The following is a 24883-nucleotide window of genomic DNA, read 5'->3' on the forward strand; positions in this document are numbered from 1 at the left end:
GTCGCCGAGTCCGTCCGAGGACTCATGGGGGCGTCATCGCCCACCTGAAGGGTCCCCGACGACACCCCTAATCTGCTCAGACCCGGGACCTACTGTTGCACCGAGGGGTTCCGTGGTCGCTGAGTTCATTTCTGGTCATGCTAAGCCCGTCCGATGACTACAACGCTCAGGGACAACAAAGGTAGTTCAGGGACAACAAAGGTTGTTCAGGGACAACCAAAGTTGATCAGGAACGACATTAGTTGTTTAGGCGCACAACAAAAGAATTGTTCATTTACAACAAATGTTGTTCACTTACAACCAAAGTTATTCAGAAACAACAAATGTTGTTCAGCAGCAACAAATGTTGTTCATCAGCAGCAAGAGTTGTTGAAGAACAGCAACAGTTGTTAAGGAACAACATAGCTGTTTAGGAACAACATTACTGGTTTGCAACAAACATTGCTGTTTTGCAACAAACATTGCCGTTTTGCACCAACTTTTGTTGTTCTTAAACAACATTGTTGTTTAGCTACAAAACCGTCATCAGTGCGCGACTTGTTTTTCAACAAGTGTTTCTTACAGAGTATGATTTTTTTAAGCCTGTGGCACCTTGCTCGCTTGGGACACGAAACGTGCCACGTAAGAACGAAACCACAACAACCGTGAGCGGTGGCTCGACATAACTTGCTAAAACCAATTAGTCCAAAAACTATCAAATTAGATGACTTGAGTTTTAGGTCACGCGCCCACATGTATGCACTTCGTGGCATGACTTTATACGCTACTTATGGCTCCAACAACATCATACCTTCACAAAACAAAGGACATAATGGTGCAGAGCGTATGTATTCATCCACTCACATTCCCATTTTCCTCATGGACGCGCTTATCCATAATTTTGTGCAACCATCATTCGCATCACAAATGTTAAGTCGTGTGAGGGGGTATTCACTTTAGTAATACCCTGTGCGTATGACTTGTAATAACCGGTAGTACCATGTAATACGCAGTACAATGGACACTCGCATAGCCGCGCCACACGGTTCTCCTCTGTAGGCCAGCGCGGATGAAGCCATAGTGCTGTATGTGTTATTTAGCTTTAAAGCTGTTGAACAATAATTAGAAAACAATCAGAATCCACGCCAGCAGTGTATGGCGGTGACCAGAAGGGTCAGGCTAGTAGAGCTTGGCGAGGCTATGCGAGTGGCCACTGTAATACCCTGTAATGCGCAGTAATACCCGGTAATACGCTGTAATACTCGGTAATACGCGTAATGCCCGAAACACGGAGTAGTCTACACGAAAATGCGAAGTAAATACCCCCTTGGTGAAGTGTGATGAAGATGAAATCGTCCGGAGTACGGATGATTTTATCAATATTACGAACACGACCTCGACCATTAGGTACGGAAGTTCTGGAGAAACTAGTCGGGACTCTAGTACTTTCGTCATTGTAGTTAAGCTGTAGTAAATCTGCAGTTTATGAGCAGTTATTTTCCGTTTTTTGGCCCTGTGTTCGAAATAATTTCTATTCAACTAATGAAATGTGCAGTGAAACTATAGTTTAACTGCAGTCTTTGGCTAGTATTGAGTACTGATCCTTACCTCCGGGGGACAGTAAACTTTCTCTCTAAGCGCTAGCGAGCCACCGCGACGGTCGACAACCGATCTAAGAGCTACACTTAGAGAATATCCGTGTAGTGGAGTGAAAATCAGGCCTGGTGTGAGAATCATGCGGAAAACTAGGTGTCTTTAGATTACGCGCAACCCACACGAAAAATTGTGTGCAGTTAAAATAAGAAGTCCAGAGGCGAAGACACGTCAACAATTTAAAGAATGCTTTGCGTGAATGTAAAGTTCCTAAAACACCTAAAGCGAATAAATTTCCCCAATCATGGGTTCGTTTCACAGTTAACAAGAATTGTTAACGTTTTTATCCTGCGGACTTTTGCGCGTAATATTGATTGTCCGGTATTTCACTCGATCTCTCACTTACAAATCTTAGTAAAAAATGCACTAAATTTTCAATGTTGACAAAGTCCTGTGTGGTAAATATTGTTGTACACATTCTTATGGCGTATTTTGCGAAACCAATGTCTTTCTACTAAAATAGCACTGACTTTTGCAGAAGTTGGTTAACTTCTGAAATGGACCAATTTTGCCTCGAAAATTTCAATATCACTCTGGTTCCGCAGTTACGGGTTAAGTTGGTGTGTACTGGCACGCAGCTGCAGTGCAGTATTGGCATATCGACCTGTTCTACTGCCATTTAATAGCAAAAATAGGGACTGTCCGGATTTGCCCCGGCTTCGGGTTTAAATCCGGACGGGGTTTCTGAGGCTTGTGCAGGTGAACTGGCGCAAAGAAAATTTCCTCTTCAGATGGAAAATATGTATCTTGGCTCCTAGTTTCTAGAATACGCTGGAATTTTTCATACCCCTACCGGTTTTAGAAATATTGAGGAAAAACGGTCAAATTTGTCCGGAATATGACACTTTGACGGTACTTTTCGGGTTCAGATGTGGCTCGCCCCTCTCACCTCGCCGGCTGCGTGGACGGCCCAGGCCCAGACGAACTGCTCAGCGGCCTCTGTCTTCGCCGCTCTTTTGACGGCCATCGTCACGAAAGGCATTGCGACGGCTCAACAGAAGGCAAAGCAGACCAAGGACATTGTTCAGGTACCTACTATAGTTTTATCAGTTCCGTAAAAATGTTCGTTTTAAAAGACAGTTCCACAATCCTGACCGACATGGCATGAGAAAAGAACTCGTTATTTGAAAGGCAGCCAAAGTAAAAAGCACATTTTATTGTTCCTGGAAGTAGCTAGAAAGTAGTGTTTGTCCCAGTGAGAAATAGATGGTCAAATCGACTTCGAGTGCTCGAGAGGTTATCGCCGGAGAAAAATATCCAAGTTGTCGAGGAATTATCGGTGTTACTCGCGAACTACCCTTCGCCAAATCTTCACTAAGCTTACTGGTCTTGAAGTGTTTAAATTGCAAGAAATATCATATTGGACATATTGGCGATTACAACTTAACATTGGAGACGTCTTCCCGTTGACCCGGGAGGAGTCCGGATAGGACTTGGCCTGCTACAGGAAGTCTTGCATTTAAGACCGATTGGGAACTTAACTCGCCCGTAAGCTTTTATATTCCATTTTTATCTGCCCATTTAGACCGTTATCGATGAAATTTTGACTTGGTAGATACAACGTCGATTTAGTGGACAAAATCCCGTCGAATCGACATTCGGATTCGAAAACTTGTCGACCGCTCAATCGACGTCGCACAGTGCGGCCGATCCGGGAAAAGGCGGACATAAAGATGGATTCAGAGTTCACAAGAAGCGAGCGTGATTTTCACGCCGCTAGCGCGAAAAGAGTTGTTTTCGTTAGCAGTGGACTTTATGCAACAGCCAATAACGGGCCGACGTGGGGCTATGCCATTCTTTTCAGCTGAATCAGCTTTGGAAGAAGCGTGATTTTCACGCCTCCGGCGTGATTTTCAAGCAAGCGTCTGCTAGCAGCATGATTTTCACGCAAGTTAGTGGGTACACATTCTCGAATATCTCCCAAGTGCAACTACGAACTTGCGTGAAAATCACGCTGCTAGCAGACGCTTGCGTGAAAATCACGCCGGAGGCGTGAAAACCACGCTTGCTCCAAAGCTGATTCAGCTGAAAAAAATGGCATATCCCCACGTCGGCCTGTTATTGGCTGTTGCATAAAGTCAACTGCTAACCAAAACAACTCTTTTCGAAAAGACGAAAGACGAAAATCAGTGCAAAATTTTGCAACATTGATATGAAGTTCTTTCAGTAACAAGATTACAAATTTACAAATAACATCAGATTACAAGTATTTGCTTCCTGGTTACAAAATTTTGTAACATAAGATGTTACAAATTTTCGAAACGTCGCATTTCATATATTTCCTTTCTGACTGCAAAATTTTGAAATATTTTGTGCTGTGGTTTGCAGTTGCCGACATCCAAAAAATAGTAGTATTTTCTTATCGCCCTTCCGGAAGGGTCATATCAGTTAGCCAATGCCTAATCATCAGAAGTGCAGGCAGGGTGAATTTACCCGAGAACCCTCTGTCTTCGAGTATTTCATAAACCGGTTTCAGCAAAATTGATTTGCTAAATTTGGCCTTTCCCTCGGAGCACTGACTGTTCCAAAGTAGGATGGAGACAATCAGTGACACTGGAAGCGAAGTCACCGACACGAAAATGAAGGGTGTAGAAAACGCTACAATCATGCTTGGAAAACGTTGCCACACCCAACCAACGAGAGTTGGCAGGTACCCTGTGCGCGTTGATATTAAACCAATTATACCTGGCGCATGGTTGACGTTTTGAACAACAAGTTGCATATTCACTGAAGGTCATTATCTTATAGAGCATACAGCGTAAAATTAAATGTTAGTTTCGTGTCAAAATTTAAGTTTTATGCAAATAAATGGTTATTGTAAGAGAGGCTCTGACTGTTACGCCATCTAGCGCCTAGTTCCTAGCGACACACGAAATCTTTATCATTTCTCGGGTCGAAGAGATTTTCCTTCGGTAGGCAGCGAGAGCAGCCCTGCCCTGCTCTCACACTAAGTTTTACACGAGAGTGTACAAGTTTGTTTTGTTTTTTGGATGTCTACAACTGCACATTTCTTAACCATGTGATACGAAAGGGGAGGGGAGCCTCCCCGCCTGCCCTCCGCTCCTCCGCGCGCCCGCCCCCACCACCGCTCTCTGTATCCGGTTTTGTTCTTCTTAGTTCCGGGCAGCGATCGAGTGGTGGGCGACTTGAATTTTTCGTGTACACAGGAGTACGGAGTACACGGAGTACAGTCGGAGAACACTGAGTATTGCCGGTTGGAGCGCGCAGAGTACACCTGGAGTACACCTGGAGTACACCCGGAGTACACCGGAGTACACTCTTATTTACGCGGAGAACTTGCGACAAAAACAGCCGGAGTACACGGAGTACAGTCGGAGTACAATCGGAGAACACCTGGAGTACATTTTGGCCTGTACACGGGAGCCGCCCAGTCGTCCACCCCTCGGCAGCGATCCATTGAAATACCCTATTGGAATACAAAAATTTGTAATGCGGTAATGCGGCGATGCAAAAATTTGTAACATCCTATGTTACAAATTTTTATATCTAGTTAACAAAAAATAATACCAGGATTACGACAACCTGTCACAATTTTACAAATACTGTTTGTAACAATTACAAAAACCCGCAACAGTTACAAAAATTTGCATTTTTATTGTTAAAGTTTGTACGTCGGTTATAATTTTTTGAAACAATTACAAAATTTTGTCACAGCATTACAAATTTTTGAATCCGAAACCAAGGTTCCAAAATTTTGTTTCAAAATTGATACTAGAACTTGTAACTTTTTTTTAGAGTAAAGGTTCCAACTTCTTCTGAGGCAAAGAGTTTGTTCGATTCCGTGCCTGAGGTAACGAATAATCGCCTCGCAAAACAATTAAGGTTATGAGGCGCTGCGCGCCGTTTTTCTTGGTGGCAGAAGTGTCAAGTTTGAAGGCTCATAGAAATCGTTGTAGGGCGCAGATAAATATGAACCGGCTGGTTTTAGATAGTTTGTACATTAAAGATTACGACATGTGGGAGAATTGAAAAATCGAATTATGCCCAATTTTTCCCGGATCGGCCGCACTGTGCGTCGATTTGAGGTCGATTCGAACACCGGGTTGTGGACGCAAATTTCTGGACAAAGGTTACCGTACGCTGAACGTTAAAAATAGGGCAAGTATCCGACAAGCAGAATCGCGCGAAACGTCCGCACACGCTCACAGGAGCAACACATCACTCTAAAAAAAATCAGTACAAAACTCTGTAACATTGTTACGCAGTAATTTACATATCACATGTTACAGAAATTTGTATCATTTTTGATACAATCTGTAACATGGATACGAAAATCTCTATCACGTGATACAGAATATCTTTGGGATTTAACTCCTTAGATTTTGTTTCAAGTAATGTACCTTGTCGCACCGGGAGTTGAACCCCAGACCCTTGGATTAGGGCGCCTTTACCCGCGCGGCCACCCAGGCTACCTGAGGAGAGGTTCGCTGGAATCCGGTGTAATGCCACCGGGGCTCCCGGAGACCGCGCCAACGAAGTTCCATAATTCTGTATTCAGGGATACAGAAAATTGTATCCAACGTTACTTGATCCTGTATCTGTTACAGAAATTAGTAACATTTACGGAATTTTGTAACATTTTGATCAGATTACAGAATTTTGTACCCATGTTACATGTTTCCATATCACGAGAGCCTGATACAGAATTCTGTATCAAATTTGATAAAGAATTCTGTATTATTTTTTAGAGTGTAGGGCCAACAGGGGAATCACTCCTGATGAAAGTGTGCGAGTTAGTACAGTCATGGATCCTAACTTCCGACTAGCGCCCTCATGTCCGACACTTTGCTGTTTTCTACTAAAGCCCCTAAATCGAAAACAAGTATTTGGAATATAGCTTCCGAAGGTTCGCTAGAAAGGTTATACCTTTTAGAATATAGATTTGAAGAAATATTTCCGATATCTTGCATGCTGTTCTCTCAAAAAATGCCGAACTCGAGCCACGAAAACGGACAATTTTTATACTGCATCGCCAAAATGTGGGGTTCTCAACGGCGGGTGATCGTACAATTTTCAGGTTGAGATATGTTAAACTAGAACTAGAACTCTCCCCCTACAAGATGACACAAGAAAATTTTGTTTATGTCCCTCGTGTCAAGTTTGAGAAGCAATTTCCGAAAGTCCCCTAAGTACGGATATAAGCTTTTACAAAGACTTGTTCGTTTTTAGGGCACTTTGGCTCTTAAACACGGACATTGTTCTAGCGGGCCTCACAGGTACACCGTAGGTGACAAAAAATCGTTCAAGGTAGTGGTGGGTGCGTCTTGGTCCGTAGATTTTATGATCCACACCGATTTTTTATTGTATAATCGTTCGGATTTAGGATCCATGACTGTACGTTAGTTAGTACACATTAGTACACCCTGTTTTTAGCGTCATTTTTCACATTTGTGCAAAATTTTGTAACTATGACAGCACTATTACGCTTTATTTCTACCATTAGAACATGTTATTACGCTGTTAGTACGCCTTTAGTACAGGCTTGGGCGAACGAGTTAGTACGGAAGTGATTGCCCCCTCTCATAGGGCACAAAAAATGTCCCTTGTCATTTATCATTTAAAGTGTATTTCACCTGCTTTTTCTAGGGCCCCTACGACTTCATCGTGATTGGCGGAGGGAGCTCTGGGTCCGTGGTGGCCAGTCGTCTCAGTGAGGTGTCGTCGTGGAAAGTGCTCCTGCTGGAATCTGGGGCCGAAGAGCCTGACCTAGGCATGGTCCCTGCTCTATACAACCGGTACTAGACACTCAGTGAACCGTTCAAAGGTTTCCTAAAAAGAACAACAAAAAGCCTTTCTGTTTACTAGAAATAGTAATACCCTAAAGTCATCCTAGTCGAATTGTGTTGTGCATTAGCCCTGCACTATTTTCAGTGGCCATGGTTATGCACAAATTTGTGCATTGGCTCTGACGCCTATCGCAAATCAATTCAATTGCATACGATTTTAAGGATTCGATCAGTAAGAAGCGAGTGTCTGCTGCAGGTATTTAACAGGACCGTTCTACGACTGGCAGTACACATCACAGAAAAGTGCGTGGGATGCTGGCCGATCAATTTACAGAGGTAAGATTCAGAAATGATCTGAAATTGCAGTTTGGTCGCGTACGTGAAGGGAGGAAGCTTATAGGCAATTTTCCGGCAGAAAATTTTGTGTAATAAAGCATCGAACACCGCTGCTTTATACAACACACTGCATAAAACAAGTTTCCAAATGCAATGAACATTTCACATGGTGATGGTCCCTTCCAAATGGTATACCTACAAGTCGTCTATGGTATCCGATGTGCTCCATAAGTTTTAGGGACTGCACTCTGCACTGGAAAAACAAAGCTGCGAAATCACTCCCCTAAGGGGTGCTCCTGCTCTAATGGCTTTGCAGAGCCACGACAGGTGCAAAATCGTAGCACCGTTAAGGGTGTTAGAAGTGCTGTCTTGCCTTTGGAAAGGCACGAGAGCACTAACACCCCTAAAAGGGTGATACGTTGCACCTGTTTCCAGTGTGGGTGTGACTGATGAGGCTGCCTACGAGCTTCAATTTAAGAAAGGTTATTTTTAAGAGGTCTTCCGCTATGCATTGATTTTTCAGTCTTGACTTTTGGGTGAAAATCTGGGAAGAGGATAACTTATGAAGTCAGCTTTTTGAAAGTTAGAATTCTTGTCCCTATCAGTGATAAAAATCTGACATACATATTAGGGTACAAGAAACACATAAAAGGTTAAGTCACATTTATTAAAAGAGCAACAAAAGTGCTATTTTAGATTTAGTTGGACAGTCCCTAGACCCTTGAATTCTTCCATTATAATCACAGAATACAAAGAAAAAATGTTATTTCTGTTCATGTAAAATGCAAACTGTTGACTGCCAATCAAAATGAACTCAAATCCCTGGCCCTCAGGCTTCATAGTATGTCTCTCCAATTACTTAAAATAATTTCAACATTTTGAGGTTAAAAACGTCAAAGTTCAAAATAAATACAGCAGAGCGAAAACAAGGTCTCAATTTTGTCCAAGTTAAACTCTTCTATTGATAGGGAGTGTTGATTTGTCTTTGAAGTCACGGAGATGTTTAGAAGAGAGCTGCATTTGTACTCCGCGAAGAGACTTCCTCGGCCAGGCCATTTTGTCCACGGTAATGACGGTCCATGGGGATGACATTCACAGCCTCACACGGTTGTCTCTCCTGTAGGATTGTAGCCCCAAGCGTACAAATTTAATCAACGCTACATGAGCATATATATTCTTTGTATTTCACTCCCAATTATCACTCAAACTACTAATTGATTCCTAGATGTAAATTCCCACGGAGATAAGGTGGGTGGACCCAACCTAACCTCTCCCTGTTGAGCACAGTTTAAATAACTATTTTGGGGTAAAGTAGTTGCTTTTACCAGTCATAGCTCACTATTTAATGACAACAACATCCAGTTCATACCTCTTAGACATCACTCCGTACTGAAAAAATGCTTCATAGGTAAAATTTGAGTGATTGGAACATTTGTTCATGGTAATGACACTGCCCTGAGCTTCACCCAAAATGACACATTGACACAATACTTTTGATTTGCATCTTAAAGACTGGCGGGACACAGAAAACGGTTTAGTAGTGATGTGTTAATGTATTTGTAACATCGTCAGGGCGGTGCATCAACTGCAGAAAGCGGATTGTGGACTGCAAATTTGAACACCTAGTAGTAGCTAGCTTCAATGAAATGTCCATCCATGGAGTTCCCTTTCCTAAAGTGAATAATTTGAAATCTTTTTTGTAATTGGCATCAAACTGCAACAAAACCTTTCATATAAGGTGCTCAGCGATTGATAACATGGGTAGAAAAATATATTGCACCAAAAATCCAGTACTAATTGAATGAAACAAGCTGGCTTCAAATGTTGTCCGCTTCCTTGATTTTCACCCTTTTATCGAATTGGTTGTTTAACAATGAAACTGGACTGAAATTTTTAAAGAGAATATAAGGTAATCTAAATCTGTTATAGACACGCGTACACATTTAAATAACCATATTGTGTGCTTTTTGTTGTTTTCAATTCAATCTTTCTGCGAGCCCACGAAATTATTGTTTGCTAACTCCCACTTTTTCCCTATTGCACAAGTAACGCTTTTGTCAGGATATTTTTACGTTTTGACATTCATCCGCTTCCTCTTCAGGTAAGGTAATGGGTGGTTGCAGCGCCGTCAACGCACTTCACTATACGCGCGGTAATGCCGGCGACTACGACCATTGGCGCTCTCTCGGAAACACGGGCTGGAGCTACAAGGAAGTCCTACCTTACTTTAAAAAGTCCGAAAACAACCTTGACCCTGCTATCGCTGCGGATACTATACATCATGGGAAGGGCGGTTTGCAGGTAGGCCCTTTTTGTTTAATATTTACTTAACCAAAGTATTCTAGGCTGTGCTAAAATCTAGGGTCATGTCTGAAGGTAAGCTTTTTACAGTATATCAGCGTCACCACGCTGATACTCGCGGTCCCGCCCCGCCTCGGCCGGGCACGCGCCTCGGCCAGGCACGCGCGCCGACGCCCGGCGCAGCACAGGGGCAACGCCTGAGATAGTTAGTTACGCGTGCCGATTGAGCGCACCACTCATAAGATATTGAGATATGATGCTGGAGCGGGTCTCACCCGCTGCCGAAGGGAGGCAGTCTAGTTTTACACCTCAAACCGTTCGGTTCGGACCACGCTGGTCGTGGGTCCCTGTCCACCGTTAGGTTGGACCATAGAGTCGCGCCCGTTAGGGTCAGTCAGTGAAAGTGCAAGTGTAGATACCTAATCCCGGTGTGTCGAGTCAGTGCTGCAACAGTTAGTAACTTGGAGTCTTATTATTTACGAACCCCTTTCAATAACTATCCGGAGTGAGCAAGGAGAGGACAAGTGTGTGCGAGAGAGTGATCGCCGAGTAGAGACCATCAGTGGGCCCGCGTCGCCGAGTGCCGACGTAGGCGACCACATCCACACCTGAGGCAGAACGGCTGCCTACCCCGGAGCCTCATGCTCTTTCTCGAATAAGGAGCTGTGTCCGAGCACTGTAAAGTGCTTACAAACTAAATGATTTGCAACGTTACAAACAATTTTCATTCTTTGTATTGCAAAGAAATTGTTTGTATTGCAAAGCAATTATTGGTGAGGCTAGAGCCAGAAAGGTTTGTAAGAATAGTCAGTTTGCATTACGAACTATTTATTCGTAAGCTTCAAATCATGTGATACTGACTGCACGTTTTCTGGAATACAGAAATATTGCACAATGTTGTGATGTTCATCGCAGAAAAAGTACAACATTAAATGCATTGATTAGATTTGTGATGACCATCACTTATTTGAGCGATACTTCGAGGTATCATAATTTGTCATCGATGCGTCACACCGTTTTAAGATAAATCCGGGATCATCGCATTATTTTGCAATAAGTATCACACACCATCTGTGCCAAAAATTCATCACTTCCCCAAGCGTGATAAATCATGGTAATCACACAGGACATTTCATCACACGAAATTGTGTGAAAACTATCACACTTAAGAATTAGTTTGTTATACAACGCTTCAAAACACTTCGCAAGCTACGAAGGTTTTGGTTTGCATTACGAACCTGTTGTTCGGAAGCAATTTGCAGGCTTTTCCCCTATCGGCCCTATTGGCACAAAGTCATACTGAATGTGACTATGCAACATGTACGAGCTTTCTTTGTCAAATGTGAGTAAACTTTTTAGGGAGAGTCGCGAATGGTTCCTTTCATCGGACAGGTCTCAAATTTGGCACAGAGTTACACACTGTAAAAATTCTTTGTCTTTATTAAAACATAATTTTTTTGTATATCAGGTTTTGGTTCCTAAAAAGAGTATCATTGAATCTGTTCAAATACAGGACGTAATGCTGGACAGCTACCTTGCTCCGAACACCCAGCTGCTTATGCAGGCGTACGAGGAAGCCGGCATTCCAAGCGTGCAGGACGTCAACGGGGCGAAGCAGATCGGCGTGTCTAGGGTAAGGGCCATGGGGTAGGCTAGGGAAAAATGTGTCACTTAAAACTTGGGAAAGAACACACTGTGAACTGTGATGGTGCAAATCCGCCCGCGTTTAGGGTTCGTCCCAAAAAGCGACCCCGAAAAATAAGATACAAGTCTGAGCTGGCCCCTTGCATGGTACAATTGGCCGGGGCGGGGATACCCTCGTCACCCTAAGCTGTCATGTGGTAATGGTTGTGGTCACCGCAATGCGGTCTGGCTTTTGTGTAAACAAATCATTAAGGAGATGCGCCGCGCTCGTGTTATGAGCCGTATCGTAGGAGACGATTTTGTCCCATGCTGTCTGCCTGTCTGTCTGTGTGTCCGTGTTTTGTCGCGCTGCGGCAGGGAGTAGTGACACGGCGCGATCTGAACTGTACCCTATGGGCCGATTTTGTCCACACTCTGTTGTCTGTCTGTCCGTGTGTCTGTCGTGCTGTGACAGGGAGGAATGACACGGAGCGACTAACTTGGTAGTCTGTCATCATGGTTGGTTCAGTTACTACATAGCCGCAAGATACGCGTGTAGCTGGCAGTGCCGGGAATAGAACCTCGGCCATGCCAACTCAGCGCTCATGCTTCGTTCGTAACTTACTGAGCCACGGAGCCACATGGGGGCGGGCGTTGCGGGCGGTGCAAGACATTGCAGCCTTTGTTTCCCTCTGACCTGCCTCGTCGCCGGGTTCCGAGGAGGAGGGGGGGGGGCTAGGCCGGGCCACGCCACGATGGCTGAGCTGTACCCTATGGTACAATTTTGACCACACTTTCATCAAACTCCCCCCCCCCCCTCCCCGCGTGTCTCTGGCCACTACGCCTGGCCACTTCATGATGGCGAAGGCCACTCCCTTGGGGGTGGGGGCGGGGGCACGGGGCGGTGACGCTACCTGGACGCTACGCCGACCCACGCCACAAGCTCTTGACCACGATCACCAATGAGCACCACGACCTCCCACCGTAATCCGGCACGCGCCATGCAAAACGGCCACGAAAAGGGGCCAATGTTTTGTACCTTGGCCACTGTTGCCAAAACTTGTACCCTCCATCATACTGTCCGTAAAAATTGTCCTATCAAAGTTTACAGTGTAGGAAATAATCTTCTTTTGACTAGTTTCCATGTATTAGACATATAACGCATAAGATGATGTGCATATTTTATAGTTGGACATATAACTTCAATCGTTTACTGCAAGGGGAATTAGGCTTGAACTTCGGTGTACGTTTCCTTGAAATTCGGCGAACTTCGGTGAACTTCAGTGAACTCTAGTGAACTCCGAGCACTTCAGTGACCTTCGCGGAACTTCGACCGAAGTTCTCGAACTTCAACCTGATCCAGAGACATGAAAGCAAAATTTTTCCTTCCTAATCTTTGTTATTTGGCTCGTAGATATCTGCTTTGAGTCAGCTAGGGACTCGCTTAAAGTAAGCACTCAAAATCGCTAGTTCAGCCTAAAAATATGTACTAATTTATTTTGAACTTCAGTGAACTTCTATGATTTCTTTTGAACTTCGGGGAGCTTCGACATTTCTTTTGAACTTTGGGGAACTTCGACGTTTAATTTTGAACTTTGAGGAACTTCAACTTCTGATTTTGAACTTCAGTGAACTTCTATGATTTCTTTTGAACTTCGGGGAGCTTCGACATTTCTTTTGAACTTTGGGGAACTTCGACGTTTAATTTTGAACTTTGAGGAACTTCAACTTCTGATTTTGAACTTCGGTGAACTTCGATGGATTTTGGTGAACTTCGGTGAATTTCAGTGAACGTCGATCAAATTTTACATAGCGAACTTCAGTGAACTTCGGCCGAAGTTTATGAACTTCGACTTCGGGTGTACCATTTTTTGGAGCCTATTTCCCCTTGGTTTACTGGTCCCAGAGAAGCAATGTCACTCTTTATTGTAATGTAAATGGACTAACGAGATGCACGTCAGACCAGCAGTACGCTTGCGCAAGGCCTCTGAAAGTTATGTGCAGAGATGTTATCCTTTTAATTCTGCATCCACTATCTTAGGATTCGATGTAAGGTGGTTAGGGTTCGTTGGAAGCACTTCCAGTGATTCCGTAGAGCTATTCATGTAACCCATACATAACATATAGAGGTAGGCTGCCCGATGAGCGAGAAGTTAAAGGTGGAGAATGAGACACTCGTTCGCGGAAGAAACAGACACGGGGGGCCAACATGGGAAGAACGAGTTGGAAAATAAAAGGCACCGTCTCTTTGCGAACTTGACTTGTATTTGAGTAGTTCTTTTCATCATTGACCCAAGATTACGGGTCTGGTTTCGGATTTTATTTTTCCTCTCGAAAATTAAAGGTATTCATGAAATATGAACCCACTCTAAATCTGGTTTCTGTAGCTCAAACGGTTCAGGAGATATAAATTCTTAAAGTTTTGAGGCAAAAATAGTGGTTTTAAAGGGTGGTGTAGGTATAACTCTATGAAAATGTCCAATGAGGTGAAATTTGACTAGACCATTTGAAAGAGGATAAAAAAAACTGATTCTAATCCACCAATGTCAAAAAGTTGGATTTGAGTTTTCTACCCTTCGATCAAAATTTAGCATATTAGCGTTACTCTCATAGCAAAATATATGGTCTCCAACTGTCACCAAATTTGGTGTACAGTTTCTTCCAAGGTCCCTTAACTTTCACTTATTTTTGTGGGAAGGTAATATTTAAAAAAAAAATTAAACTTTTTTTTTTTCAATATTTAACATAGAAAAACTAGTAAAAAAATATTTTAAATTTCTTTGAATATTACCTTCCCACAAAAATTAGAGAATGTTAAGGGACCTTAGAAGAAACTGTACACCAAATCTGGTGACAATTGGAGACCATATACTTTTGCTATGAGAGAAAGGGTCCATTAAAATCCCATATTCCTGATTTTGTTCTCGGGTTGTGGTGCCCACAGGCAAAGATTCAAACACACACACACACACATACATACATACATACATACATACATACATACATACAAACAGGATAAAAGAGAAAAACTTTTTGAGCCGTGCACTGTTAATCAGATTGTGTTACAGACTGCACGTTGTCTGTGATACAGAAATATTGCACGATGTTGTGATGGTCATCGCCAGGAAAGTACGATATTATTTTTATTGCTTATATTTGTAATGACCATCACTTATTTGAGCGACACTTTGATGCATCATAATTTTATGCACTATGCGTCACGCCGTTTTGAGATTAATCCAGAACCATCGCATCATATGCAATGCGTGTCAGAAAATTTGTAATAAAAATTCATCACTTCCCCAGGCGTAATTAATCATGGAAAACACACAGGGAATTTTATCACATGGAAATGTGAGAAAAGTATCGCACTTCAAATTACAGTGTTTCGGCGTATTTTTGTCGAAAAAGCACCTCTAGCGCCCAATCGGTGAGAGATGGCTAGGGAAAATGTGTCACTTAAAACTTGGGAAAGAACACACTGTGAACTGTGATGGTGCAAATCCGCCCGCGTTTAGGGTTCGTCAAAGGACAAAATTTTAGTTCAGAGGGATCTTCTTTCATGAGTTACCCCTTATGAAATCATAAACAAATATTTTTGTTTCACTCTTTTGACCTCCCGTTTTCTTTGATACCCTTTTTCAGACCCTTATTGGTGGTTGGCACGATTTGCCGTTGGCGTTTCGTTTTCTGGGAGTGAACTTTAAGATACACTGAAAATTTGAAGTTTATAGCACCTTCTAGTGAAACAGACAGACGGGCAGACAGACACGAGGTCGTTTCCATAAGCCCGCTGGATAGCATTTTCTAAGCAGAAGGGCGGGCTCAAAAGCGGATGCACCTATAATGCTTTCCTTACAGGCACCATCGTCCTCCAATGGCGAGCGCGTCAGCACAAACCGAGCGTTCCTCACGCCCGCCGTGCGAAAAAGGCCCAACCTGACGGTGCAGACCGGTGCAACCGTCAGGCGTGTCATCCTGTCCAGCGGGCCGGGCAAGCCGCGCGCCGTGGCCGTCGAGTACGACGGTCCGCAGGGCAGGAAGACTGTCAAGCTGAACAAGGCCGCAGTGCTTTCAGCCGGCTCCTTTAACTCACCACAGGTCAGTTGTAGAGTCGACCAGTAAGTAGTGCAAGGTGGGCACAGTTTAAACCTTGCGAAGGGCGCAATGCCAAATCCTTTACTCTTCATGCGAAGGTACTATTTTGTTTCCGAACTGGGAACGTTTCTGTGCAGATCCAGCTGGATGCAAATTTGTTCTCAACGGGGAGACAGGTCGTGTAAAGTTTTTGTTTAGTTACAGGAACAAATTTTGCATCCAGCTGGATCTGGATGTGCACAGAAATGTTCCCAGTTCGGAAACAATAGTACCTTCGAATTTAGAGTTTTCGCAATCGCGATCAATTTGCTTCGCAGTAGCGAAGAAATCGAAACAAATGCTTCGCAGCTGCAAAGGTTTTGGCATTTTGCTTCGCAAGGTTTTAACTGTGGGCCCAGGACCGTCCAAGCTTCTCCCTCTCTCTCGAAAGCTGTCCAAACTCGACGGAAAAGAGCAAGTGTGACGAAAACCAGTCCATTTTAGCCGTTCGTCGTTTTCTTCACTGTAGGACTATAGTCAAATGTTTGGGCGTATGTTACATACAATGGATTTCAAAAATTTTCTCTGTTTAGGAAAGACTAATTCTGACCATTCAAAATTCTAAACAAATTATAATTGCTTACTACGTGCAGGCCACCCCAAGACCTGTTTGAGTTCCTACGTCTGTGCTTCTATAGAAGTCTTACAAACAAGGCCCCTCGTAACTTACCAAGAATTCTGTGCACATAAACCAATGGTATTTTAATTTTACCACTTTAATGGTAACACAAATAAGTACTTAAATTTGTAGTATGGATAATCTGCTTCTATATTACAACCAACCGCGTGTCTGTAATAACCAAAGGAAAATCTATCTGGAACTGTACAAACATATACAATTTCTTTGTAATACAAAGCAGTAGAAGATACACTGCAAGTACAGTGATTAGCATCCTTCTATTTCAGAACTCCAAATATTGGCGTCTTTGATCCCCATGATCTAGGGTTATCCAGACGACGCCAATATTTGGGAGAAAAAACACCAACCAGTTTACAGTGGACATTTTTACGACAGTGACAAACATAAGAGAGTGTGATACACTCTTTTGGATTTCAGCCCTGTTGGCCACAAATGGCACAGCACCCCCATTTTCATGATTTGGTATTATAGTATGAGGCTTCACTTTTTGAATGACACCTATTTTGTAATTTTTGTACGACCCATTTGAAAGCAAAGGCTTATCTACGAACATCTTGAAAAGTAACATGGGACCCCAGGCTTTGGGTCCCATGATATATTTGGAATTTATTCCAGAATTTATTCCAGAGGTAGGCCGAATTTGTAACTAAATTATCGTAAAGTATATTTTTTTTTCGAAAAACGTCGAAGAAAATGTCACAAACTATGTGCACCTTCCTTACTTGGATTTTGACTTGGATTTCGGACCATTTCAACAATTTTTTTCAACTGTTCCCATATTTTTAGACAATTAACGTATTTATGCGGACTACCTCTGTGCAAAATCTGGATGGCGTAGCTCAAACGGTTCCGGAGATATAGGCATTTGCAGATCACATTTTTCTGGTTTTATGATGTTTTCCTACTAAAAATTGTCCAAAACAAACGAAAAAGATAGTATGAGCAGCTAAAACCGGTGCCAATCATAATCTACATATGTCCCCTGCAATATGTATCGCGCCCAGCGAAATTTGTGTGTAACACCTTAAAACCTTCCCTTGTAAGTAAAACTTTTGGAGTGACTCACGCTGAGGCTAGGTGTAGTAGAACAGCCATTCTTGATTCTAACAACATCGTTTGCTGAAGAACACCACCCTTGTTTTTGGTGGACGTAACTACTATCGTATCTGAGATATCGCAAAAGTATCATGGGACCCCGTGTGTCATGGGACCCCATGTATCGTAGGACCCTAGGCTCCTTACATGTTTCTATTTGCCAAAAAAAACAACAAAAAAAAACATGGTTATTATGGCACAAAGTTGCTGCACCAGTTGCTAACAATTTTTAAGTGTACTGATGGAAGAAAGAGGAGCTGCAGAGAAATAGTTTTGTAGTATCTTGTGAATCCATGCCTGCAAACGCCTGCACACCAAAATCGTTAAAGCCAAAATTTCATGCATGGATTTCCATGGGGACTGGTGGGCCAATTGTTGGGGACATTCCTTTAATTAAGTCACCCGAGGTCAAAGTTGTCGACGAGGGCGAAAAAATCAATTTTGCAAGGTCATCTCGGGGGTTAGTTCGACGTTGCACGGGCTTTAAAAGGGTGCCAAAAGACATGCCCGAGTCGCGTTGAGTGCCGCCTGGCACCCGTTCTGTAATTTTCTGGACGGTTTCGATTTCGCTCCATGTACCCGAAGCTAAAAAGTAGTCTGAATGTTGTCTGGAACATGTCCATCCTTGCGGACCAACACACAGTCAAACGATAGGCCATTGTCAGCCAAAATTCTGATGATTCGCTGCCAAACTTCGGTCAATGGTAGTCAATTTTCCCTCGACAAACGGCAGGAAAACATCACACAAACCTCTATCACACTTTGGCCTATTCGCAGTCAGTTCTTTGCCCATTTATACTAAGGATTGTCAGACATTGGTCTGAGGTTTCCACTAGGTTTAGCAGACAATGTTCACACAACCCTCTATGAGTGTCGAAAAGTAAAACAGTCGAATCGGCTGCCTCGCACCACACGCAAAAAAAATAATTGTACCAGCGACGATAGTTGCACCGCCAACAACATTTTGTTCTTGGAATGGCTTCATGAACATCGGACGCTATTCCAACGACCATGATATGCTGGCTCAACGAAATGGTCGGTGGCACAACCACCGGCTGTCATAGGGTTTGCAACATCGTATCTTTGGGCCAACAACCCGGCCACAAGAACACGACGGTTGTTGGAACAATGATTCTTTCTATTCAGTGTGGGCTGGAATCTAACCCCAACCCCCCGAGTGAGTCGAGACGCTTTTCCGTTGTTCCGTTGTTTCGCGACAGTAAACATTGCGTTCCAGCATAATGGCACTCTTATCCGCAGGTATTGATGTTGTCGGGCATTGGGCCTAAACAACACCTTAGTGATGTCGGAATCAAGCCAATTGTTGATTTGCCTGGTGTTGGGCAACGTCTTCATGACCACATGTATGCCAAGGTAAGATTTGCCTTCTTCTGCAAACAGGCAAACAGTCATCCCATTCGTACTCACTGCAGGTTATTGTTTTGATTTGGGCGGGCGAGCACACCATTGAAATCACTACTGCAGGGTCATTTTGTTCGGGCACATCACTGTAATTCACAGTGTGATACTGACTGCAAGTTTTCTGTAATACAGAAATATTGCATATGCAAGGGAGTGCCGAGCGTCAAAAAAAAAAAAAAAAAAAAAAAAAAGGAGAGCCATTAAGTCCCTGACAAATGCTGTGAGCATGTCAAATTTTGGGGCCGGCAGGCCATATTCCCGTATACACTCTCATTAACTCGTATCGGGTGTCAGCGCCGTAGGCCTAGCTATATGCGCGCCAGGCGCGTCGTATCGTAACAGTGTTTCGTGAGATATCGCGAAGCCTGTTACTCGAGACGTGGTCTGGCGTACCTAGTGCTATGTATGGGCAACAATTCAAAACGGTTGAATTTCAGGGGAACGTCAAGTTCCAGCTCAGCAAAACGGCAACTCTAGGGACACAACAGCAGCTGATTTCCACTGTTTCCCAATACGTCAAGCAAAGGATGGGCCCTCTCACGGCAACTGGCAACCCGGTAAGGCTACGCGGTCTACACCACACATGAACAGATGCGTTCTTGCGTACATGGAGGTATAGGGAAAACATATTTCTTTTTTCAAAATAGTAATAAAACATTCTGGTAAAGCCCATAAAGAACGACATAATGGAAATCACTATACGCTTATACCAGGTGGCTGATTCACGCCGCGCACTTTTGTACTATGCAACCCGCCCGCACGGCTCCATCAGGGACTGCATACCCATCAGGCGCAGGGGACCGGCTCCAAGCGCCAACGCGTCGCTCCACCTCTGTTGTTGGGGCAAACGCCCAGGGGCGTCCTCCCCCCCTCTCGCCTGCTATCTCCTGTGCTGCCCGTGCTTCAAAAAGTGGGACCTAAGGCTGTGCTCACTATACTGCATGGGGTCACTCCGAAGCGCCGCGTAGCCACCCCATGCTAAGGTGCCCAAACCAATAAAGTATTCCGGTAAAAGTGAAATGCAAAAAAATGCGGGGAACAAGAAAATGGAAAATGTACCCGGTGGCTAAATTTACGCCGCGCACTCTTGTACTATGCAACCCGCCCGCACGGCTCCATCCGGGACTGCATACCCATCAGGCGCAGGGGGCCGGCTCCAAGCGCCAAAGCGTCGCTCCACCACTGTTGTTGGAGCCTACGCCTAGGGGCGTTACTAGGGTCTTGCGCGAGTTCACGCGGGTCCGCGAGGGGTAACCCGTGAGTCCGCGGGGGTAACATGCGGGTCTGCGGGGGTGACTCGCGGGTCCGTGGGGGTAGCTCGCGGTCCGCGGATCCTGCCACGGGCCACGGTCCGCGGGCTCAGTTAGCTATCCCCGTGGAACAGCGAGTTACCCCCGCGGATCCGCAAGTCACCCCCGTAGAACCGCGAGTTGCCCCCGCTGACTCACGGATTATCCCCGGCGGACTCGCGGGAACTCGCGCGAGACCGCGAACAACCCCTAGTAACGCCCCTAGGCGTAAGCTCCAACAACAGTGGTGGAGCGACGCTTTGGTGCTTGGAGCCGGTCCCCTGCGCCTTATGGGTATGCAGTCCCGGATGGAGCCGTGCGGGCGGGTTGCATAGTACTAAAGTGCGCGGCGTGAATCAGCCACCTGGTACATTTTCCATTTTCTTGTTCCCCGCATTCTTTTGCATTTCACTTTTACCGGAATACTTTATTGGTTTGGGCACCTTAGCATGGGGTGGCTACGCGGCGCTTCGGAGTGATCCCATGCAGTATAGTGAGAACAGCCTGAGGTCCCACTTTTTGAAGCACGGGCAGCACAGGAGATCGCAGGCGAGAGGGGGAGAGGAAAAGTGTGAACTTATTCTGGTCTGCCTATGAGGAAGTTGCCCGATAAGTGGAACAAAAAGAAGGTAGCACTGAGGAGGTGGCGTGGCGTAGCGCCGTCCCTAAACAAAGCAGAACGCCGCACAGTAAAAATGACATCTTGGATTTCACGCCATCTTCTTGGTTTACAAGACAGTTTTCAAGGAATCTACTTGAATTTCATGATGTTCTTTTTACCGTGCGGCGACCATACTGTGTTTTGGCGCAAGTAGATGTGTGATCATAAATAGAGTTTTTTAGAATTTGTTAAGAAAAATTGGGTTCATACTACACGGAGAGAAAATTATGCTGAAACCAGCTGCTGATGCGTGGATTCCGCATACAAGATACTTGGTTTTCCAACAAGCATATGATGGCTGCTGTATGCATTGAATACGTGGGTCAAGCATACGGCACTTGATGCAAGCATTCAGCAAGTGCCTGGATCTCGCACTAATGCGTAGATCTCGCATCTGATGCCAGATTCAAAGATACTTTTTAAGAGCCATCACGCATTGGTGCATTATTTGCCAAATCACGCATCATTTTATGCTTGAATCAGCGAAACATTTTTCTCGGTGTAGACCGGCGTAACAACCTTGTGTCAAAGAGTGCTTCTGCAAAGTTTGGCTTTAAAAAGTAAGGTTATACAATCTTCCAAACCGCCCGGTGTCGTTGTTTAGGTCAGTGTACGGACATATTGAATTGGTACTATTTTAACTCAATGATAATGACTCAACTGTCGTAATAAACTTTGGTATAGTTGGTACCAAGGTGCTAGATGCATTGGCCCGTTCGAAACTGTTTGAAATGTAACGACACGCATCCTAACCTCTGCTAGACTGTCGCTCATCTTCTGCTTTGTTTAGGGACGGCGCTACGCCACGTAACCTCCTCGGTGCTACCTTCTTCTTGTTTCCTCTTATCGGGCAACTACCTTATAGCGAGACTCGGCCCCCCACCACTCGCCTCGGCGGCCTCGGCGCGCCGCGACAGGAGTCGGGCGAGCCACGCCCGACTCTAGCGCTTCAGCCCTACCAACAGAGATTTGTCACAAAACGTCAGATTGACGTATTAGTGATGTGAAAATGACGTTTTCGGGTCCAAAAAGACGTCATAGTGATGCGAATTTTTATCATTTTGACGTTTTGTGACCAATCTCTGTTGGTAGGGAGTAAACTCAAACCTATTCTATAGAAACGTCTGAAAAACTATGACAACGAGTGGTGAATCGAAAGGGTACGAGTCAAGCTACATCCTAGTGAGTGAGCCTGCGAACTAGTTTCGTTCGTCCGAAGTGAGTGAAAAGATATTCTGAAGGCAGAGTAAGCTCGATGTGTCCTGGCCGGCCCGTGCACGCGTCTCGTGTTGTTATAATTTCTCCGCGATTTCGCCACGGATCAATTTTCTGCTGTGCTTTGGTGGAAGTAGACCAAATTTATGACAGAACTGACTACAAGCGAGGCTGATCGGCCAATAAAGAAGGTTCGAAAACAGTGTTCGTTTTTTTTTATGTTATATTTTTTTTGCTACGAGCACCATTCTAACAAACACTGTTTTCGAATCTTCTTTGTTGGCCGATCGCCGATCAGCCTCGCTTATAGTCAGTTCTCCGATATAAATTTGAAGAGTATCGAAATTAAATTTTACACATTAAGTATTTAAACTGGAGATGAAATGTATCCACCCGAGTCGATATCAATTCCGGGAAAGGGGTGTTTTCACTACTCTGACACACCTTTTTTTTTCAGATTAGCATCTTAAAGTTATCTTAAATATGAAACCTTTGACATCCACAAACATTGTTTTTTCACATTAAGAGTGTACTTACGCTCATTGTGCAGTTTGAAAGTATGAAGGTTAAAATCTGACAGAGGTGCTGGCAGTCAGGGAGGCTGCCGTTTTCGTCGAGTTCCGCGTGAAGTAATCAGCTTGAAAATGCGCAAGAAAAACATTGTTACATGAACCACGACCAGACTGGAGGCGAATTTGTTCCTAAAATTTTGGACATATTGTTTAAATTTTAACACTTGTCCAGTTTTAGAAAAAAATGCATCTCTAAGTCTCTAATATAGATGTGCACAGAAACATTCCAATCAATCCAACAAAACTGTTTTGTCAGCAAGAAGGCATTCCGTTAAAGCTCCCGTTTTGTTGTTCCTTACAAAAACTGTCAACGTGTTTAAACGTCCAGAGGCGTGGACAAAATGCTATTCCACAAGTTAAAAACAAATTTAAGCACCGGCCAGACAAATTTCTTTCACATTCTCCGGAGACATTTTGATCTTTCTAATTACACAATTTGAGAGAAAATCCACGTTTTTGTCCACAGAACCTGTTATCCAAGGCTGTGGACGAATTCTAGGACCAGTGTCACGTCTCTTTGCATTCGGAGTAAAGGCGCCGTCTTTCGACAGCGGTCCACCTCGCGTCTTTCTTTAAGGCTGTGTTACAACAGATCAAACGATAACTTAAAAAGCAAAACAAAACAAACTTTCTAAAGCACAAAGATTTTTTAGGCTGTCTAGCGGCCCACCTGACCTTAAGCATTGGATGTGAGATTAGAATGCAAATAATAAATAGCTCAGTGGGCTGGATTTATGATAGAAAACTGTCTACCACCAGCTCTGAACCACAATTTCTCTTTAAAAGTTCGTCCGTTGCTGTTCCTTTATCGCAGGCCAACGTTTTCTTCCGGTCCAAATACCAAAAAGCCGGTGATCCTCGCCCTGACATACAAATTCCAATCGGCGGCTCCCAGTACCTGACTTCCAAAGGCAAAAACTGTGCCACACCCGAGACAGCTGGCACCTACTTTAACCAGCTTGGCTTTAACGCTATAAACCTCCATCCCAAGAGTCGTGGACAGGTAAGTCAGTTTATTTATTTTTTATCTAAGTAACATGCAAAGCCCAAGGGCAATTGCCCTGTACGGACGCAAACAAATTAATAATTGTGGAGTAGATAAATTGAAAATTAACTGTAAAATGTACGCACAAATTGATGGTAGAAGCGTGTTTTCCATTCTTTTGAATTTCCAATCGGAGGTTGCTGGTAGCAGATCTTCTGATATACAGTTAACAAGAGAAATAGCTTGATACAAGACACTTGAAGTTCCACAGTGAGCAGAATATATCTTCGGAATAATAACTATATGATTTTTATTTCTGGTGCATTGAGAGTGAACTTGGTGGACTAATGTTATCTGGTTATTTAAACTTTTTCTGCCATTAATGTGATTATATACTGTTAAGATTATTAGTGATTTTACAGAAGTTTTGGTAAATTTATTACAGAAGTGGTGGGGCAATTTTACAGACTGTGGTATTTTTCCTGCACATTTTATGTAAAATTATCATTTTGGTAATTTTACAGCAATTGTAATTGTATAACAAAAATACCAAAAGTGTATTTTTACCTTTGAATGTGTGGTAAATTTACCGAAAGTCTGTAAATTTACCACACACTTGTAATTTTACGCTATTTCCTGCGTATTTTTCCTTAAATTTACATGTAAACAAGAATACCGGAAAGTGGGGGTAACTAAAAGACCAACCGTCACCTCAAAATGATGCGTATATAAAGTGGTTCGCCTGGTGGTACGCCTCACACCCAATAGTTATTGAACGGGGTTCGTAAAAAAAAGACCCCAAGCTACTAACTGTTGCAGCACTGACTCGACACACCGGGATTAGGTATCTACACTTGCACTTTCACTGACTGGCCCACACGGGCGCAACTCTATAGTCCAACACCACGGTGGACAGGGACCCACGACCAGCGTGGTCCAAACCGAACGGTTTGAGGTGTAAAACTAGACTGACTCCCTTAGACAGCGGGTGAGACCGCTCTAGCATAATGCCTCGAAATCTTATGAGTGGTGCGCTTAATCGGCACGCATAACTATCTCAGGCGCTGCCCCGGCACCGCGCTGGGCGTCGGCGCGCGCCTGGCCGCGGCGGGACCGAGCGTCAGCGTGGTGACGCTGATACTCCCATTTCAAATTACTGAGAACTAAAAATGACACCGGAAAATCTAGAACCAAAATTTTAAACTGGGAACATCAAAGAAGGAAAAAA

General features: G+C 43.9%; 1 protein-coding gene across 3 annotated transcripts in view; it reads left to right on the top strand.

Moving 5' to 3' along the window:
• The first annotated feature begins 731 nt into the window (after positions 1-731).
• The window catches only part of LOC113214367 (glucose dehydrogenase [FAD, quinone]-like), a 39516-nt gene continuing 15364 nt past the window's right edge, over positions 732-24883 (top strand). Inside the window, exons 1-10 of one of the 3 annotated variants that reach the window (XM_052275144.1) lie at positions 732-823; positions 2502-2660; positions 7240-7388; positions 7636-7715; positions 9817-10016; positions 11530-11649; positions 15501-15740; positions 18772-18885; positions 19371-19490; positions 23485-23673. In XM_052275144.1, the coding sequence (XP_052131104.1) occupies positions 770-823; positions 2502-2660; positions 7240-7388; positions 7636-7715; positions 9817-10016; positions 11530-11649; positions 15501-15740; positions 18772-18885; positions 19371-19490; positions 23485-23673 (1425 nt within the window). In that variant the 5' untranslated portion in view covers positions 732-769. Of the gene's footprint in view, positions 824-852; positions 949-2501; positions 2661-7239; positions 7389-7635; positions 7716-9816; positions 10017-11529; positions 11650-15500; positions 15741-18771; positions 18886-19370; positions 19491-23484; positions 23674-24883 lie in introns of those variants that run through there. The other 2 variants (XM_052275146.1, XM_052275145.1) reach the window with 2 other exon arrangements.

Source organism: Frankliniella occidentalis, unplaced genomic scaffold, assembly GCF_000697945.3.
Source record: "Frankliniella occidentalis isolate FOCC.00 unplaced genomic scaffold, Focc_3.1 Scaffold525, whole genome shotgun sequence".
Classification (NCBI taxonomy): domain Eukaryota; kingdom Metazoa; phylum Arthropoda; class Insecta; order Thysanoptera; family Thripidae; genus Frankliniella; species Frankliniella occidentalis.